Raw genomic sequence first — 20659 nt, 5'->3', positions numbered from 1 at the left:
TCTTTGGTGTGATACCGCCTTAATATTATACTATATACTATATATTATAACTATTTATTAATCTGTGATATTATACTACTTTTTGTCTATAGCTCCCTCCACACTCACTCGTGCGCGAATCGCGGCGCGAAGCCGCGAACGCGAGTGTGGAGTCAATATCACAAACCTACGACGTCGCTCCACACTTGCGTTCGCGTATTCGCGCACGAGTGTGGAGCGACTTATGAGTTATGAAATAAATAAAAAATTGTCTGTGCCCTGCTTGCCATTTCACTGACACTGTTCGTTCACTTCACTGTTTCACACTGACAGTTCATTACAATCAGAGTTGTACGATAAACGTAAAACTATTGGGGAAATATAACGCGTTATTTAAATATATTATCGTTTATGCGTATATACGTTTTCACTTTAATCAGTGCTCTTGTTTATAAAAATCTGATCAGTTCGGACCCTGTTTAAGATAGTTGTGTATATTTCATCCTACATTTATTTGGGTGATGCATGAGACATGGATTTTCGAGTGTAGATAATAGCTGTTCCTGTTCCTGATTCTGCCACATACATTGTTATAATTGTAAGAAGGAACACATAAATCATCAAGATGTGCGGAGGATTCACCTGCTCTAAAAACGCGCTGATTGCACTTAACATTCTCTATGTGGTAAGATATTGAACAGTTTTTGACCTTTCATTCGAACAAAAGATTTCACAAATTATACCCTTCACACGGCGTATGCATTTCTCTGGCCTCTAAATTCTATTATGTAAAGTGTAATCTGATTTGAGTAATGCTCTAAATTTAGGCTGGCTATGTACAATCTCAACTCTCTTGTACTTCAAGATAAAAATTATTTCAGTATTTTCCAAACATTATTTTAAAGTATTAATGTTGCAAGAAGTCCTAATTGATATAAAATATTCAATTGATCAAGTAATCCTCATTTGTATTCACATTGATGAATATGATATTGATGATCAGAGGAGATACCTTTCAAAGTTTTTTGAGGAGGCCTAAATTATGTTAGGGTAGTCTGTAGATGTACTTCAAAGCTTTTCACTATGTTCCAGGAGTTCAGGGCCACTTGTTTTTCCAGCTATACAAGGTGTCTATAAAAGGGTAAAAACGGGACCCTATTACTAAGACTGCTGTCCGTCCATCTGTCTGTCACCAGGTTGTATCTCATGTACTGAGATAGCTAGACAGTTGAAATTTTCCCAGATGATGTTTTTCTGTTGCCGCTATAACAACAAATACTAAAAACAGAATAAAATAAATATTTACCGGGGCTCCCATACAACAAAAGTGATTTTTTTGCCGTTTTTTTGCGTAATGGTACGGATCCATTCGTGCGCGAGTCCGACTCGCACTTGGCTGGTTTTTTTCAAATGTTGAAAGTAATAGGGAAGTGAACATGTATGTCAATTGTCAAGTCGTATTGGACTGACTGGAAAATTTACATCTGGCTGGCCATACACTCGCCTCGCTAAATATGACTAAACATTGTAGTCGGAAATAAAACTATGAAAACGGATTATACGCGATATAATCCATTTTCAGGATTATCGCGTATAATCCGTTTTCATAGTTTTATTTCATGAGTAACTATCGCCGAACTGAAGATATAGATTTAGATTCAGATTTATTTATTTCATAATATTAAATTCAATAGGAGAATAAATTTATTTATTAAGTCCACAATACATACATACATGTCATACAAAATAAAACATTACAAAAATCTTAACCTAAACTGGAAACTAACAAACACAAAAACTATTAACAAAATTCGCCCCGCGCCCCTCCAAACGCAAAGCAGCCCATCACGCTCGCCGCGTTGCCACGTTGAACAGTGATGGACAACCTTTGCAAAAGGAACGACCCAGAGCGAGGGTCATGACCACTCTGGACATCATATTGTGGACTTAATAAATAAATTTATTCTTCTTATAAAAAAAAATACAATAAATTATTTTTACACTAATCTATACGAATTTATATTATGATTGTCAAGTGGAAAATAACAATAGATTATAATTATACAAAAACAATAAAAAATTTAATAACCATTTAAATAAGTAATCGATTAATAAATTAATTTTTTTAACAATGTCAAATAAAATAAAATGAGAAAAACAATGTCAATACGGCTAAGCATAGATATCTCATAATGATCGTCAAAATAAAATAAAATGAAATACAGGTCAATAGAAAAAATAATTAATTAATTAATCATAGTTCAAAGAAAAAAAATCATTACACTCAATTTATTATATTACATGTAATTTCCATATATTCATTAACCGAATACAATGGATTATCCAATATAAAGAGTCTCAATTGGCGTAATTTCCATATATTCATTAACCGAATACAATGGATTATCCAATATAAAAGAGTCTCAATTGGCGTTCAAATATTTCTTCAGATGCACAATTGCACATGACTATATATGTAAGTACATTTCCAGGTGGTGGCTTCAATCTTGATATCCGTAGCGGTGTATGGGCAGACGACGTCCCTGGTCAACACGAACCTACCCATCCTAGGGGGTATCCTGGCATGCGGCGTCCTGCTCATCTTGATCTCGTTGCTGGGCATGGCTGGAGCTGTCAAGCATCATCAAGTTATGCTGTTCTTTGTATCCTTTGGCAATCCATACTAATATTATAAATGCGAAAGTCTGTCTGTCTGTCTGTGTGTTCCCTCTTCACGCTTAAACCGCTGAACCGATTTAGATGAAATTTGGCATAGAAATAGGTTGAGTCCCTGAGAAGGACATAGGATAGTTTTTATCCCGAAAATCATCCCTGAAGAAAGTAAAAAGCGGGGTGGAATTGAGATAATTAACAAAGTGCCTGCTAATTTGTGTGCATAATATGCTCAAATTTAGATTGCTATGAGATATTTTCCAGGCGCTATTCTTACTCTAGCTGCGGTTACTAAGTCCACGCAGACGAAGTCGCGGGCAAAAGCTAGTCTTTCATATAGTAGATAATTGATACACTAACATAGGAGGTCAGCCTCCTTGCGACTTTTCACCTCACTACAGCGAGTAAAATGCGAGATGCAAGAAAAACAATAAAAATAATCATATTTAATTTTGCCCTCTATTTAACATATGAAATTTAAGACATAACACACTCAAATCCAAACAAAATAAACAAGAGAAAAGCACACATATTAAAAATTTAAAGTAATATTGCAGTAATTCATCGTGTTCGAAATTCAAATGACTTTTGCACGCTAGCGAATAAAATAGACTTTTGCACGCAGATTTCGCGCTATAAACTGAGGTTTTCAGAGCGAGTGAGGTGAAAAACTTATTTTACCTACGCGATTAAGTCCCGTCGTTGTGAATAATAATGTACAGAACTTGCGCAATGACCCTATAAGTGAGATGGCCTTAAGTCTTAAAGAACAATGTTAAAAGATTTGATTGTTTCGTACCAATAATATGCTTTAACAATGGTGGACTATTTCCTGAACCACTTAATCAGTATATGGTGATTCTTTTCCTGTTGTTCCTGGTGCAATTCTCAGTGGCCTGCGCCTGTCTTGCTGTGAACTCGGACCAGCAGGAGATGTTGGCTAAGCAAGTGAGTTCCTCAAGTCATTATGAGATAGCTAATAGTAGAAATTGCTATACATGCTTGACTTACACCTCTTTATATATATTTTTACATATTCCCAAACCACTCACTTCCACATCCACTTTCAAATTTTTCCTTGTATATTGTTTCTAATTTGTCATAATTGTTAGTTACTGCCTTTACTGTTCTGAGCTATCTTCTTGCCCTGGGCTCCACGGAAGACCAGCGCTGTAGCATATACCTATATGTTAGAGCATATGCTGAGTGGTGTCCATTTGTAGCCTCTATAGCAGCATCAATATTGTAATTATTGCATGTTAGTATAAGCTACTTTTAATTTTACGTGTTAGTGTATAAGATCTTCTTCTTTTTAAATTTGTATGGTGCTGTATGTAGATTTTTACAATAAACGTTTTCTATTCTATTCTATTTAAATTGACAGTGTTCTAGTGTTAATATTTTTTTAGGGCCGTACCCAAAATGGTAAAAACGGGACCCTATTACTAAGACTCCGCTGTCCGTCTGTTTGTCACCAGGCTGTATCTCATGAACCGTGATAGCTATACAGTTGAAATCTTCACAGATTATGTATTTCTGTTGCCGCTATAACAAAAAATACTAAAAAGTACGGAACCCTCGGTGGGCGAGCTCGGCTCGCACTTGTCCGGTTTTTATTTAGATTAGAAATGGTTTCCATTTAACTATAAATGTAAAGGCAGTGGCGTATTCTAGTATCTGATGCCCCTAGTCTATGTATAAGGGTTTGCCACTCCATTGCCGATTGAAAGTGGTTCCTAGCAGCCCACCCACTTTATTTCATGCCCGGTTTTTGCCTAGGTTAACTATGCCCCTGGAAACAGCGGAGCTACCCAAACGTCCAATCCCAAAATCGTCTCTATAGATACATCTTAATCGAACTTAAATATTTGAGCAAAAAAGACAGAAGATCATCAACTATCCAAGTTCGCGGTAACATTTTTGTATTTGTCATTTATATGTGCAATTTTCAACCAAAAGGGCACTTATTGTCGGTTGTCAATAAGGCGCTATTTCTATTTAGCTTCAATTTGAAATCAACCTTATTGACAACCGACAATGTGGTACCTTTTGGTTAAAAACGTCACATATTATTATACATATTATAGTTCGTACACGAGCGCGAGCGGCGCAAAAATCACATGTGAAAATCCTTCTAAATAAAGATCTACACTAACTTTACAACGACTTGAACAGAACAAGGTGAGGAAGTGTCATTATAAACGACATATTTTCAGAGAAATTTGTCATTAATGATGACATTGCCCCACTATTTCATTGCAAATGCCATATAGAGTTAACATGATCCGACTCTATACTGATTTAAACTAACACGATTTTCACTCATAATCTTAAAACTAACACGGGACCTTATTAAGTCCCGTCTTAGTTTTAAAATTATGATCCGACTCTATTGTAATTAATTATTGCATTGCTAAAAGTCATGCACCAAAAGCCATTCAGATTCCCTACTAACGACCTCTATTTACTCTGCAATCTGTTATCTGTAAGAAAATTGTATATTCTAAATCTTATTCTAAAAACACACAAGCGAACCACATACAAAAAAGACAATACATGCACACGTAGGAAAAAGACTAATGTAATTAAAACCCATACAGTGAAAACTGCATTTGCCAGAAGACAGCAACAGGCACAATCTTGCAGTCTATATAATCAAATAAACAAACACATTGACATTTATTCCTGCACTACATACGAGTGTAAAAGTAGGTTAACTAAATGGTTACAAACTAAAAGCTACAACGACATAGAAAACTTAATTCAAAATAAGTATAGCGAACATTAGTACAGACCCAAACAAACACACACACACACACACACACACACACACACACACACACACACACACACACACACACACACACACACACACACACACACACACACACACACACACACACACACACACACACACACACACACACACACACACACACATACACACACACACACACACACATCTTTTCTATATTAAGTACCCTATAGTAGTATAATTACATTGAAATGTAGTTAAATATACTTTATATACTTCTAAGATAACTGTTAACTAACCGCGTGGAAGAGCGGTGCTCTCTTAGCACAAGTGTTTTCTCACTTAAAAAGAGGCACCAGCGCAGATATTGTAATTTGTGTTTTTTAAGCTACCGAATAAAACTATTTTGATTTTTTGATTTTTGATTTTTTGATACCAGTGGCGGCGCGTCGAACGGTATTTGACGTGATTCTCTCGAAATGCGCAAACCGGTGAAAATTGACTGTTATGAACGCGCCGTCACTGTTACTTTCTTGATTAGAAACTGGTCTCAAGCCTCACATGACATTTCAGGGATGGAACAAAGTGAACACCGAAGTGAAGAGTCAGGTGCAGGAGAAATTTCAGTGCTGCGGGTTTGAGACTAGCATTCCTCCCCTTAATGCCACCTCTGACTACCCCACCTGTGATGCTGTCAACGTAAGTGGAAAATTCACGTAAAGCACATGCTAAAGTAATACCAAATTTACTGTAAAATGTACTTTGAATTTAGTGGAATAAACAAAAGTTGGATATTAAAACCAAATAATCTAAAAAAAACTAACACTTATCATCAGTTTTTGAAAAAAATTGATCATATCTTCGAAATCAAGTTTACATAACTGGTTTATGGTGGAACTTTTAAATTGAGCTACAATATATTTTTCCATACTAAATAGGTAAATTTTCATATAGAGTCCAGTAATATTCATGATGATAGGCTAGATGACAAATTTTCATTAATGGTACTAATTGATCAGGTGTGTTTTTACGATCAAATGTCTATATGGGACCCATTGTATTTGAGCAATACAAAAGTTAGAAATAATAGTCAAAGTCTGGCAGTCGTAGCTCACTCGCGAAACGCTCCTAACAAAACGATAAGTGAACGTGACGTCAAGGTCACTGAGAGCCCATATTGAAGTAGGGACAAAACAAGAAAATTGCGTTTTTGTCGGTGAAATATTGCGTTTATATGTATATAGTTGCTGTGCAATCTTTTTTTGATAAAATATAAGGAATGGAAAGGTACCCTTACTTTTTACCTTTTTGAAAGTTAAAAAAAACTTAAATGTTGAAACTTTCAGGTCCTGTATTTTTGTATTATTTCCTTATATTAATTATTTAAATATCCACATTACAGTGATAAATTGCTCATTTGCTATCTATTTTACTAGATTTTGTTATAAAATTCAACATGTGTCATAATCCCTATTCTAATACTTCTTATAGTTTTACGCAGTGACACATAATCACATTAAAATAAGCGCATTAGTTCTAACAGCAAACACTCCTGACTGGCTAGATCTTATTTACTTGTAATAAGGTTTAAAATGGTTAGTTAACCCTTAATATTATGATGGCCCAACTATGTCAAACACGGTACAATATCCTCGTAAGGCCCAATGTGCATTACAATTTTTCAATCTAATTTGAACCTTACTGTAACTAAATTTAGTAGCATTTCTTTTGTTTCATTGTTTTCGAAATCAAACGAAAGTCACCCTAATCTTCTATACAACAAGGTTCAAATTAAAAATAGGGAAATTTTGTATGGTGGGCCTTACGAGGCCATATAGTAACTAGTGTCTGACCGAAGTTTCGGTTTCCGCAGGTTTCGGATAAAAATCATGTTTCGGCCGAAGGTTCGGTTTCGGCCAAACAACTGCTAATCCTTTCAGCCGCGCCGAAACTGTGTTTTCGGTAGTGTCCGGCACAACCGAACACTAACAGTAACACTAACCCTTTATTGCACACCTCGTTTCTCGACTATGGCTTGGGGCACCTTTTTTAATACCTCGGCATAATAAACTGCGTTTATTGTAGAGCCTTTTGCAGAATACTCTATTAAAAGATTGCCATCGCAGTCCCAAAACACCGTGTCCATTAGCTTAGACGCCGTTTTTTGCACTTTAAATTTCTTCGGTGGCCTTTCACCCTTTTCGATCTACTGCATAGATTCAGATTTAGACTCCGGATCATACTGTCTTATCAGGATCATCCAATTGCCTTGGATGAAAATGGATCGCTTTATGCCCTTGTTGTACAATCTACTATTTTAAATGGTCTTTTTAGTGGCCAGTGCTATTAACGCATATGCAACCTCGAAGTACCTTAAGCTTAGAACTTTTCAGTCGCCCTTCGTATACCAGGATCACGGCGGGCCACCAAAAAAAAGCTGAACGATCCACTATAGATATGGATATAACAAATCATTTGTTGGCATTACAGAAACTTTGCTGCAATAACTCAGCGGACAAGGACTGTGCCTGCGCCCCCTGCATGGAGAAACTCAAGGAGCGCATCGACTACGCCTTCAAGCTATGCGGAGGCATCGGTCTATTCTTCAGCTTCACTGAGGTATTGTATACAATAGAACCCGCTTAATACGATCGTTTAATACGATTTCCCACGTAATACTTTAAAAAAGACGCGTTTTTGACGTGATCGCTTAAGAATCTTCTTAAACGGGTTTAAGTTGCTTAATTTGATTATTTGCTCTGATATTATTTGTGATTTTGCTATCGTGACACTCTTTATGAATTTCGGTTTGTCAGATGACGATAAGATTCAAGGTCTGAATTAATAATATTATGTTTTTAAGGAATTTATTATTTCGGGTGGTGAAGTAGTGATAAGATAATTATATTTTTTGTTTGTCGGCGAAGTACAAGGTATCTGATGTTTTCTTTTTTCCGCTCGTGGTGTATTAATAAGGACCAGTTTTGAAGTGTTCCTTTTATTAGAAAAAATAATCAGAAATACCGCAGAAATCGAAAATCGAAATTTCGCAAGACCTTATCGGGGCTTATGATTATCGCTTTGTTTACGTTAAAATAAATTTATACGCATTTATATTATTTAGGTTAGATCATGAAATACATTTGAAATAAATCATGAATGTGTGTGGGTTGGGAGATAACTTATCTATGTTGTTGCTTAAACTAACTAAAAATAACAACGTCGTTAGTGCCTCTGACAGTTATCAGAACTATATAGACGTTTGTACCATTTTTCAATTGAGATTGCAATAATTATCTTGACGTCATATTTCAAACTGCGCGTATCTTTTTCGAGAGTCTTCGCTTTGCTCATCGACTTATTTGCGGTCATGTACCGTTAGTTTACAATTTATAGTATGTTATACTTTTAATTACATTTTACATATGTGCACAAACCTTTATAAATTTATGATAATACATTTCTTGATGCTAAAGCATGTCACTTTGATTTATTGTACTCTAAATACTTTTTCATCGTCTATATTATCTTTACTCTGGAAAAATACGCGATAAATATTTATTTGGTATCTTATTTTCATGTCATTGACCCGTTGTTTTTGTACATCTTATAAACATACATATATATAATATGTATATGTTGGTATGGATAATTTTATCTGCGAGCGAGAAGTAGGTACATATATGTAAAGTTTTGTAGTTATATATGTTTGGGTGACTTTTTGGAACATATAAGTTACCATGCCCTTCTTGAAAAGGTATTTGAAAATTATCGATCATAAGAAGTAATCGAAAGTAACGACTTATAAATTCAATATTGAATGCATAATTATTATGCATTTAATGTCTTATTTCCTTTGTTTGTGTTATTAAGTAAAGTGTTTGTTTTGATAACAAATTTCATTTCAGCATAACTTTAAATATTTCAATTTACGCTTGCTAGCGCCAAAAAAATGTAAATACTTTACGCAATAGGAAACGCCACCTAACAATCGATAACCCATGCTCCTTTATTTGTATCATACTATACTTGCTGCAGCATCAGGGGCCCGTTTCTCAAAAGCTTGTAACTTGTAATACAAGTGGAAGTCCCTCTCTAACAAAAGCTGTCAAAAAGTGACATCGAGTCGGGCAGTAAAACCTTTTACGCGTAATACTACCACTGCACTCTGTTGCGGGTCCCGCTCCATAAGGCCGTACAAGTGCGCAAGAGATTGCATGATTCAGATGATTTACAACCTGACTCGCAATCGCCAGTTAGTTCTGCGGCAAGTTTGCGGTTTCGTTATGCGTCCTCAGTTTGATAACCGTCTTTATCTTCAAGACACGAATATTTATTTTACTTCTTGGTGGCGTTCTTTATTGCTTGAACAGCAGGGATCTCCAAATGTTATTACGTCCAAGTGTAATTGTTCTTACTACACGAAACTACTCACTGTTTCAACTGAAGTATTAAAATTAGTTTACTCAACCTAGTACCTACGCGTTCGTTGTCAATGTACCTCACTTTTGGAAATACCATTGCAGACTGTCACTTTACCAAACTCTAGAATAATTCAAAAACTAAATTAGGTATATTATGACCTAAGTTCCTTTACTTATATCAACATTAATTTATTTCGTAATACCAAAAAATTATGGACTTAATCTCTATCAGTCGTTTGACTGGATTAAAGAGAAACAGCTTTGTGGTTTAATATTAGAGCGAGAAAATGACGTTCTGGGGGTGGTGGGGGCCTAGCTAAGTAGCAATCGTGTAGTAGAAAATCCAATCGATACTTAAATAGTGTATGGAAATAAACACGTGACTTTTCGTTCCCAACTGTTCATACCGATACATTTTTTACTATTCGATGGACTTTGTCGATAAACGGTTGCCATCTTGGCTATATAAAGAACGGCCACGCACCGCCCCGTCCCGACTCGAATTACCTCGCCCGCTCAGTACTATTTTTTAAGCAACTTACTCACACTATGACGCTTGCCGCGTGTACAGACGTGCCGTTCACACATAGAAACGCAAGTGATTTTTGATGTATAGTGTCCCCCCCTGTGGTATGGGTTGCATTTTGGAGATCCCTGTAAATTTGTAAAAGGTTTCGCTAACACACTATTCACGGGCATGCATTTGTGACTAACAAATGTTACTTTCCAGTTTCTCGGTGTGTGGTTGACAGTAAGATACCGTAATCAGAAGGACCCGCGCGCTAACCCCAGTGCATTTCTCTGAATGATCCGCCGATACGGACTCACGGCGTTTGCTAACTCGAGGTGGTTGACGCGTTTGTGTGTTGCTTATGCATGCTTTATGTCTGCACTTGTAGCACATACACTAGTATACGCTGTATATACCGATAAATGCCCGTCTGTACTTCTTTCTTTTATGATATGAAAGAATTCTCCAGAAGGAAGCATGAGGGTTTAAATCAAGCACTTAATGCGGTACAATTTTGAACTAAATAATGTGTTTGATTACTTGTTTAAAGTCTCTGATTAAAATGTTATGCTTATTGCGGTGGAGTTCTTTCTAATGCTAAAATACGAGGCATTATAGCGGCTAATCAGCTGAAAGCAGCAGGATTTGAGGCTGACAAGCTTCAACGTAAAAAAATTCTTACGACCTATTATTTTTTAGTGACAAAAACGACGCAAATATTTGGACGAATTATTACACGAATTTGACAAAATGATCACTTCACATTGTCAATTGACAAGCTTAACTTATCGATCCGGAGATGTGTGGCGAATTGTCATTGGCAGATAACAATTGTCATGTTAGTGAAATGTGGATATATTTCGTCAAATCGACGATTGACATAAAAGTAAAAAGAAAAATTAAACAAACATTGGGCACATGAAGTAAATGTTACTATTTTGTATCAAATGTTGAAACCTAGTTTTGCTTGTAAATTTGAATAATAACTTCATGGCATAATAAATTATTTTATTTGAACAGGTTCGATTACGATTAAATGTAAAAACATGTATAAAAATACATAGCCTCTTCAGTCAAAAATATTGTGATATTATTGCTGCAAGCATGTTTTTTGTATGTATTTATTATTGCATGCAAATTCAAATTATATGCTTCTTGCTACGACATAGCTTGCCGGCTCATGTCGCCTTTGGCCTTCTTATTTTCATGTTTGAGCTTAGAGCTTCATTGCAGCTAGAATTATACAACAATATAGCTCTGCTGATGTTACATTTACACGCTTGGCAAGTCGAGACTTCACAAGCATCCACAAGCGGGTGAAAGAGGGTGTTTGACTTGGCCTGCGTAAGCTTACAAGAGCTAATCGCCTTGCTTTTGAACACAGATCAAAGGAATACAATACAACCTGTCCGGAATACAATTGCAAACGTGTAAATGTAGCATAACACAGTGTATGATATGAGATACTGTTTAGTCGTGTAACTCAGTTTTCTTTGGTACCATCATACTATTTACAATATTGAGAAGTATGAGTAGGTCATCACGAAGTACTCCATCTTAAAATACGCCTGCGCAAGTGCGCATCGTATAAAACATATAACGATTTCTATATTAGCCTTGGGTCATTTGATTCGATTCTCTGTAGCTGTCTACGATATATCAAAAGACGTAAGAATAACGATTTTTTGGCTCTTGACACAAGCTGCTCCTACATTCATGTGACCGTCGCAGACATTGTAAAAGTTCCAATTTTAACTTAATTGGGAATTAATAAGCAGCAAAGCTTTGGCCTTTTTTTCTACATGCCACGTGTATGAATATGAATACTCATCCTTGATAAGTATAAAACTAACTTTACATACATTGATATCTAAATGCTTAATTTGCATGCCCTCTTGATGTACTTTAATGTAGCACTTTACGCACGTATCACTATATTAGCATGCAATAATGAAAGGTATTAAAATACGAGCGTGGGTTTATGAAACGAATGAAATGAGTTTCATAAAAGGATCACACAAGTATTTTAATGCCTAATTATGTACAGTTACATACACTGCTTTATCTACATCAATATCATAAGCTTTAACAAAATAAAATAATTTTATACTTACAAACTAATCAAACGTCAAATGGTGGGGCGGTAATGCAAACTTTTCCACGCATGTCACGCATCCGTTGTTGTTTTAATTTAGAGAAGAACTAGAGTCGGGGGCCGATTGCCATATCGTTCGCCATCAAGTAATGTGCGAAATTTGACAAAATTATTTGTCATTTCATTTCGAATAAAACGTCATCTCGACTGATATTAGAATAGAGGCCAAATCTTTTTTTGTTTCTCAGATATTCAGTTATATATCGATAACGTAAAGTTAAAATTTCGATGCACCCACAAATACAGGTTTGTTAATATAGGCCGTTAGTTTATCGTTTCTGAATATATTATAGGGAGGTTATGATATTGATGTAGATAAAATGTTATTGGAAACAGTTTACGAGATAGTTGTAATTTACAGCTTAGCGCAATGCGACGAATGCGATTAAAATACTAATTGGATATGTTTTCATAGAAAACTGACCTTTGCAAGTGGTTTTAGTTTGCACTTTTGTTTGTTTATGCCAATTTCGTTGCATTCCGGTAAGCTTTCCCTGACTTATTATAAAACATTTTGGCCTGAGATAACCTCGAAGTTTAAATATCTTCCCTTGCATGGTTCTTGAAAAAATTATGAATTGATTTCTTGCAAGTAATACCTACAAACAGAGATGATTAACCTAAACTATAATCTAGGAAACCAATAACTGTTGCTGCTCTTGTCGCGTCTCTTCAATCTTCATATCGTTCAAGTACAGAACGATAAAAGAAATGAGTCGCGTTTAAATCGAAGATTTTACAATAAGCACGCTGTGGCGGTTGTACATGTTTCTCCTTTTATACTTAAGATTATAAAAAAAGAAAAAAAAAACTCCGACACTCAGGTTTTCTAGAGCATAGTTTATTCATTTTTTCCTTCCTAGCATAGAATGTTCTTACTTAAGAGCGAACAAATTGAACTTCTGAGAGAACCTCTTGGCCAACAAACTTCGTACAAATATTGTAAAGCATGTGTGATTGCAGCTCTTCGCCGTGTGGCTCGCCCGCCGCTACCGCAACCAGCCTGACCCGAACTACAAGGAACCTCACGCTATTTTCCCGAGGAAGGACTACTTATACTGAGAAAAACCGATAATTTAGCCTCCACAACTTAGGAATACACAGGTTTTAGTTTTAGATAGTCAATGAAATGATGGGCGATTATTTATTTTGCCATAATGGATTATAACGCATTTGTTAATCAGTCAGTCATTTTAAGTTGCTGATTCTATCACTTGTGCCCCATGTTATTAAACCTATAAGTTACAATTTTACAAGTGTAAACTGGCATCATTTGGTCTAAGCTTCACGCCAATGGTGAATTTTGGGTCAACCGCTTGAATTTTGTCGGTTTATATATATATAAAATTGTAACTTGTAACTTTACTCTTGGGCACTGAAAACGTAACTAAAAAATAATACTCTACGACTGACGTTATTATTATTCAGCTCTTAAATAGTGCAAACTATCTCAATGTAAAAAGTCTTGCCAGAATGTAAACTAGACTTCAGAATAATGTTATCTGTCAATCTTTAAAAAAAATGCACGGATCGGAAGGAAAGTTTAATTTGATTGCTTTTTAATTAACAATATGACTATTTCTGAAACTTGATTTTACAGTTGGTTGAATTAAGTGTTTGTTTCCGTTCAATCCCCTCATTTATTAAATATCTGAATTAACAATGCCTATTATGGCTATGTGTCGAAGCTTGTGTCAAAGTCATACACCACAATAGATAGGCAACATGTGACCATAGTAGGTGGTATGGCCATCTAGATGTTCTAGATTATTCATCCTGTGTCCTATAGATACATAGACAGGCAAGATAAATCATTTATCTTAACTCAATATTTATCAATACTGTCTCGACTATCCCGAATTAGTTGTGGTTCTTCATTCTAATCGATCGTTTGCTGTTTGTCTGTATCGCGAAGAATACAACATATTGTAATGTTAATGTAAGCCATACGATCTCAGGACGACTTATCTGCAATTTAGGGCTCAGTTTCATCGGTCGAGGGAGGGGACGGGAGCTACTGGCATTATCCCCGTATTCAAATAAAGGAAGAAGAAAATAATATAAAAGCCACATAAGCCATTCATTCAATGATATTCTAACAAAAAAACATTACTATGATTTTTGATCGATCTTATTCATTGAAAAAAGTTTCCACGATTGGTCAGTTAACTGCGTCAAAGACTAACTTTACAATTATTGTGATTTGACAATAACATTTCTGGGTCGATACTTAACTAGCGACAATTGTCAAGCTAGTGTAATATGAACCAGATAAACACCATACCCCTATTTCACCAAAATGACAATTGTCATTTGACAATAACATTTTTCTGTATCACTTTGCTCATTTAGGTTGGGAAATAGGTGTCATCTGTCATCTAAGCATTTTGACCCTGAAATGCCTTAATTGTCTTTTACAATTTTCTAATTTATGAAATAGGGACTAGACAAAAAAGGTTCTTTGATTGATTGAGTGACTGAATGAAACAGCGTTTGGTTTTGACGTATTAAAATAACGAAATGAACGTTTGTCCAACAAACTAACATAACAAACGTGAGCAGAAACCATTCCTAGTCGTCCAATGAAAATGCGCCCTTAGAAATACGATGGTTGATTCCTAGTAAATAGTATGTGTAAGTTGTACATTTGTGTACTAGTCAGTAGTCTAATTATTTTGTAATGTTTGTGGATCCTTTTGCTTCCAGTATTTATTGAATGTCAAATTGAGTGAACGATACTTTTCTACGCGTACGTAGTTCTTTTTTGTACAGTCAGAACGTTATTTTTTCTTTTACACAAATCACACGGTCACAGTGAGCAAGTCTTGAAAATTACATTATATTTGCTGCTTATTGGTAAGATCTATACTGCCACACCGGCACACCCAAATTCACCCACATTTTTATAAAATCGCATTTACAAATGCAAAAGTATGCTAGCTTCAAAGATAGTTCACGAAAATAGTTTTAGTGCTGGGTGGCAGTCGATGTGGGAGTGTTGACCTTCTTTTTCAAAGAAAATCAATTAAAAAAGAAAATAGTGTTGGCACAAAGTGCCGCGTGCACAGATGAATAAACGTTAATGTTTAAAACTTATTTTTATTTCTTATTATTTTCGTGTAAAATAACAAGCTTTAATTTTATACGCTGTTTTACGATAAATACTTTATTTTCTAGCAATGTTTTTAACATTTTAGTAAATTCCCTCATTTACTGGTGTACAAATGTATATTTTATTTTTTTAGATATCTAAGTCTTAGTAACTACTAGTGATGATTATTATGTTGCAATTTTTTTATTGGAATTAAGAATGACCATGTCGATATATATAATATTAAAATATATGTTTTATCGTATATATCATTATATCATTAACAATTACTTAATAAAATATTGAACCATCTACTTATATCTATGTTATAATTAGGTACAATTCAAGCATACTTTTTTGTGATGTCTATTATTATAATTTAAATTGCTGACAAAACCTATTTAATAAATGTATGTTTTAGATTTCATGCTTGATTCTTCAACGGTCAGTCTTGTTTCACCAACTTTATATTTCGGGAAAATCAAGCAACGATATCCAACAATTGTTAGTAATATTGATGGCTAATTGTCAGTGTCAGATGACAATTGTCATGTTGGTGAAATAGGCTCCTATTTCACGAATTTGACATAGACAATATCTAAATATTATAATTTCTTTTATCGACCCCGCAAATTGTCAAGTGTTGAAATAGGGCTCGAGCTTTAATTATATTAGGTAGTAATTGCGGACGAGACATTAATTTCTCATTCCGTTGAAGTCCAGATTATCTAACGCATGTAGTCTAATTTAGAGGTTACTTCACAAAAGACATGCCCTCTTTGAGAAGACACTCTTAAAGTGCTTTATTTTATTAAAAGTATATCAGTAATTATATTGCGTATATTAAGCCTTTGGACTTGTATAGTAAGTGTACGGCCAGCATTAGATAAGATAAGATAAGATAATCTTTATTGGCATTAGATGTAACTTTACGGACTGTTGTACTATTCGGACATCAAACATTTCACAGCGAAATATTAAACAACCAAATTAGCTTATACTAACTGAATATCAACAATTAAAAACCGTCACCATACTTATTGTAACAGAATAAAAGATTTTCTCGCCAATCTCATCCGTGAATTTGTCTGTTGCTGGCTGTACCTCGCAGTGGTAAAGCGTCTAATGTAAACGTAGATCACAAATCACATAGGCTAATAGATAAATGTAGAAACTGCCTCGCACATCCAAACTGGAATGAACTATCGCCCGCGGTATTTCCGGACCGTTACGATCTTCAAGAAAAGTGCGTACTCCCATCCCATCTTAAAAGGTGGCAACACACTTTCAGCTCCTCTAGTGTTGCAGGTGTCTATGGGCGATAGTAACAGGTTACCATCAGGTGATTCATCTGCTCGTTTGTCTTCTATTCCATAAAAAAAAGATTACTGGCGGTCACCATTCATTAGCGCCTTTCGTTACATTTCGCACCGGAGAAAAGATTTGACTCGTATTTGTTGCCTTGGTGCGCCGCAGTGGGATATAGATATCGCCTTGAATGAAAATGCAATTGACTGCAAATAAACGGAGAACGGGGGACAATAATGATCTGGTTTGGAGACATTTGGCTCATTAAAAGCCTGTTTAGTCACTAGTTTATCAAGCTTTAGTTAACCCTTAATGGCATTATTCATAAACGCGTTACTGGCCTGAATTAGCTATGAATCGTTTGTCTTTATCTGTCATTTTGACTTATGTATTTGTAAAAAAAAAAACGTTTAATCAAAAATCTTACGTACAACTAAATACATATTGTAAGAAAGGGATAAAACATAATTTAAGTAAAACAGGCCCGTAAAGTTTTATGAATAACGGGTAAGTCCTTAGCCGCAACATACTTGCGATTATACTTTAAAAAAACCGCATCTACATAAGAATTAGTTCGTAATCGAATGACTAGAAAGGAATATCAAATGGTTTAAGGGTTAATAAGTAGTTCATATAGACGCTTTGCCACGCTAGGTAGTGTTGTGAGTTGGCTTAACCGAGCCTTAGAGTCGAGCCGTCAAGACTTGTGCCTATATTATAGGACCACCCCACACTAGTGTCTTTTGAGCATCGCCGTCTAGTTAACGCTATGGAAAATGGCGTCGCTGCAAAGTTGCGCAAACGTTGCGTCGAGCAGCAGCCATAGAGTTGACTAGACGCCGACGCTAGTGTGGGGTGGCCGTTATGGATACCGCCAGCAACGAAAATCGGAGATCATCTATCTACTTCTCTGTCGCTCTTGCGTAGGAATTCAAGTGACAGAGATGCTTATAGGTCCGCAGGTCGTGTTCAAATTTCCTTCTGTTATCAGGTTGTCCTTATCTAATTAAAGAAAGGATTTCAACATATATAAGGCTCGGTCCAAGCTGGCTCATAACACCACCGTCGAGAGTTATTACTGTGTATCGAGTATCGTTCGAGTTGTGCCCTTCCAGCTCCATGTATCTTTTCGGAATAAAGTGTTTTGAGCATTACTAACTTGTTTCAATATTAATTGTGGCTCTGTGAGCTTACCTCTAGCTTCCCACCCCAAGGTCTTAAAATACTTACTAGAACAAAATTACCTCCATGATTTTTCAACCTCGTGGGCCTCAGCAGCAGAAATGCATCTTTGATGACAAGATCCACCGATAGATGGCTCTGCGCGTAAACTAAATGCCGCCAACGAAGTGTTGTTGTAGATTATATGAAGAGTATTCTTCACTTCTGTCAGTCAAATATCCAAACTAAGTCTTCAATATGTTTGAAGTATTCTTATTAATACCAGTAAGAATGCTATAATTTACGGCCTACATTATTTTAAATGCAAAAGTAATTCTGTCTGTCTGTTATCGTCTCACGCTGAAACCACACACACACTGCCAAGAACACGCTAGGTGTGATCATTTTGTATAATTGACTACGGTTGTTTAGCGTTCCGTACCAAAAAGGTACAAAAGGAACCCTTATGGTGCGACTCTGTCCGTCTGTCTGTCTGTCACATTGCTAAATATCTCGAGAACTACTGAAGCTATCGATTTGAAATTTGGAATAGTTATGAACAGCGCCAACCTTAACACATATTGGAAGTGTATTTTTTTTTTTATTAATTATGAAAAATACCCAATATAAAGAGGGGGCAAAAAGTCAGTCTAGTTACTAGGTCGAGATTTGTTTTTCAGTGAAAAAAAATAATTGACATGGTTATGAAGGAAAATGTGAAAAAAAAACATTTAAATGTTTACATAATTTATAACATTATCATAAATATTACAGGAAAAATATAATCACACCTCTATCTTAAAAACTTATTTTAATTATGAAAATACATTTTCTAATTTAATTTGCAATTTAAGCCCATTGTTTTTATACTTGAAATGTCTTTGAGATTACACTAAAAATACCTTCCTTCAAATAAAAATTTTTGAAATCGGTTCACATGATAAAGAATTAAGTATCCTTGAAAAACCAACATACATACAGGTCGCGCAAATTAGTTAGCCAATTTGCCGATATATGGCGCTGTACACAATTACGCTTAGTATACTTGTAGTCAAGTCTTTCGTGATTCTATTTACATGAGAAAATTGAAAGTTTGTACGGAACCCTCAGTGCGCGAGGTAAACAAACTCTCACTTGCCGGTTTTTTCTTGTATAATGTGCTGCTAGAGGGTATACTTCAAATCCCTATATAAAATAAAATAAGCCTTTATTGCTGTTTAACACAATAATAATATGTTTTAAGTGGGTACCTCTACACTATATTTTTTTAATACTACACTATATATATATCTATATTTCTTAACTACGAGTAAGTGAATCGGCAACCGGTTTTCGTCTCCTCCTTTTTACAGCTTGTCCTTCGACATAGGCCTCCTCTAAATCTTTCCGTTTTGTTCTGTCCTTTGCAGTTCGTCTCCATGTTGGTCCAGCTATTTTTCTTATGTCGTCTTCCCAACGTTTGAATTATCCTCCTTCGTTTCTTTTCCCGTCCCGCGGGTACCATTCTGTTATTAATCTTGTCCACTTTTCTGTTCTTTCCCTTAACATATGCCCTGTCCATCTCCATTTTAATCGTTTGTAAACACATTGAATGTTTTTGAATTTAGTTGGGCGGTTATATAGAATATATAGGTATGCGAAAGTAACTGTCTGTCTTTTACCTGCCTCTTAAGCTTAAACGGCAGGACCGATTTAGATGAAATTTGATATGGAGGTAGTTTAAGGGCTTAAGGCCCGAGGAAGAACATAGGACAGTTTTTATCAAGCATATGATTCCACGCAGACGAAGTCGCGGGCAGAAGCTAGTATTTAATAGAACAAGAAAATAATTTGAATGTCTAACTGAAGAAAAAGTAAAAATTACCTCACAAACAACTTTGTACTTAACCTTTATATTGATCCCGAGGTAGCCCACAAAAAGGACGTAAACAAGAAAAAGGGCTTTTTGTTACAATGTATGATTTGTAATTTAACAATTACCCTAGGGGAAAACATAAAAAACCCTTTTATACAAAAGTCGTTAAGTTTTTTTTAAAGGGGTTATACCTAAATGAAAAAAGTTTTTCATCTATCGATCTCACGAGCTTAGTGAAATACGGGGTGTTGCTTAAAAAATACGAAATATAACTAAGCATACATTATTACATTACGCTCTGCGCACGAGACCGAGAGATCATGAGATACAGCCTGGTCACAGACGGACAGACAGACAGCGGAGTTAGTAATAGGGTCCCGTTTTTAGGGTTCCGTACCCAAAGGGTAAAAACGGGTCTGTCTGTCTGTCACCAGGCTGTATCCCATGAACCGTGATAGCTAGACAGTTGAAATTTTCACAGATGATGTATTTCTGTTGCCGCTATAACAACAAATACTAAAAACAGAATAATATAAATATTTGAAGTGGGCTCCCATACAACAAACGTGATTTTTTTGCTGTTTTTTTCCGTAATGGTATGGAACCCTTCGTGCGCGAGTCCGACTCGCACTTGGCCGGTTTTACACTTTGGGTACGGCACCCTAAAAACGGATTGGTAAGCGCTTATTTTCGAGAATGAAAACTAGGTTAATAATTGTTTGCTTTTAAAGTTTTGGACCGATGAAG

General features: G+C 35.6%; 1 protein-coding gene across 2 annotated transcripts; it reads left to right on the top strand.

The window, feature by feature from the left end:
- The first annotated feature begins 311 nt into the window (after positions 1-311).
- Positions 312-18050, top strand: LOC134744350 (tetraspanin-13). Of its 2 annotated transcripts, XM_063678138.1 has the most exons (7): positions 312-664; positions 2472-2642; positions 3502-3600; positions 5981-6106; positions 7898-8026; positions 10562-10677; positions 13461-18050. In XM_063678138.1, the coding sequence occupies exons 1-6, from the start codon at positions 605-607 to the stop codon at positions 10634-10636; spliced, it is 660 nt and encodes a 219-aa protein (XP_063534208.1). In that variant the 5' UTR covers positions 312-604; the 3' UTR covers positions 10637-10677; positions 13461-18050. The 2 variants fall into 2 exon arrangements, with proteins under 2 accessions (XP_063534208.1, XP_063534200.1); XM_063678130.1 differs by lacking the exon at positions 10562-10677 and having other exon boundaries at positions 317-664.
- The last annotated feature ends 2609 nt before the right edge of the window (positions 18051-20659 follow it).

This window comes from Cydia strobilella, chromosome 1 (assembly GCF_947568885.1).
Source record: "Cydia strobilella chromosome 1, ilCydStro3.1, whole genome shotgun sequence".
Classification (NCBI taxonomy): Eukaryota; Metazoa; Arthropoda; class Insecta; order Lepidoptera; family Tortricidae; genus Cydia; species Cydia strobilella.
The sequence above is the reverse complement of the archived record's forward strand: the minus strand, read 5'-3'. Positions and strand labels throughout refer to the sequence as shown.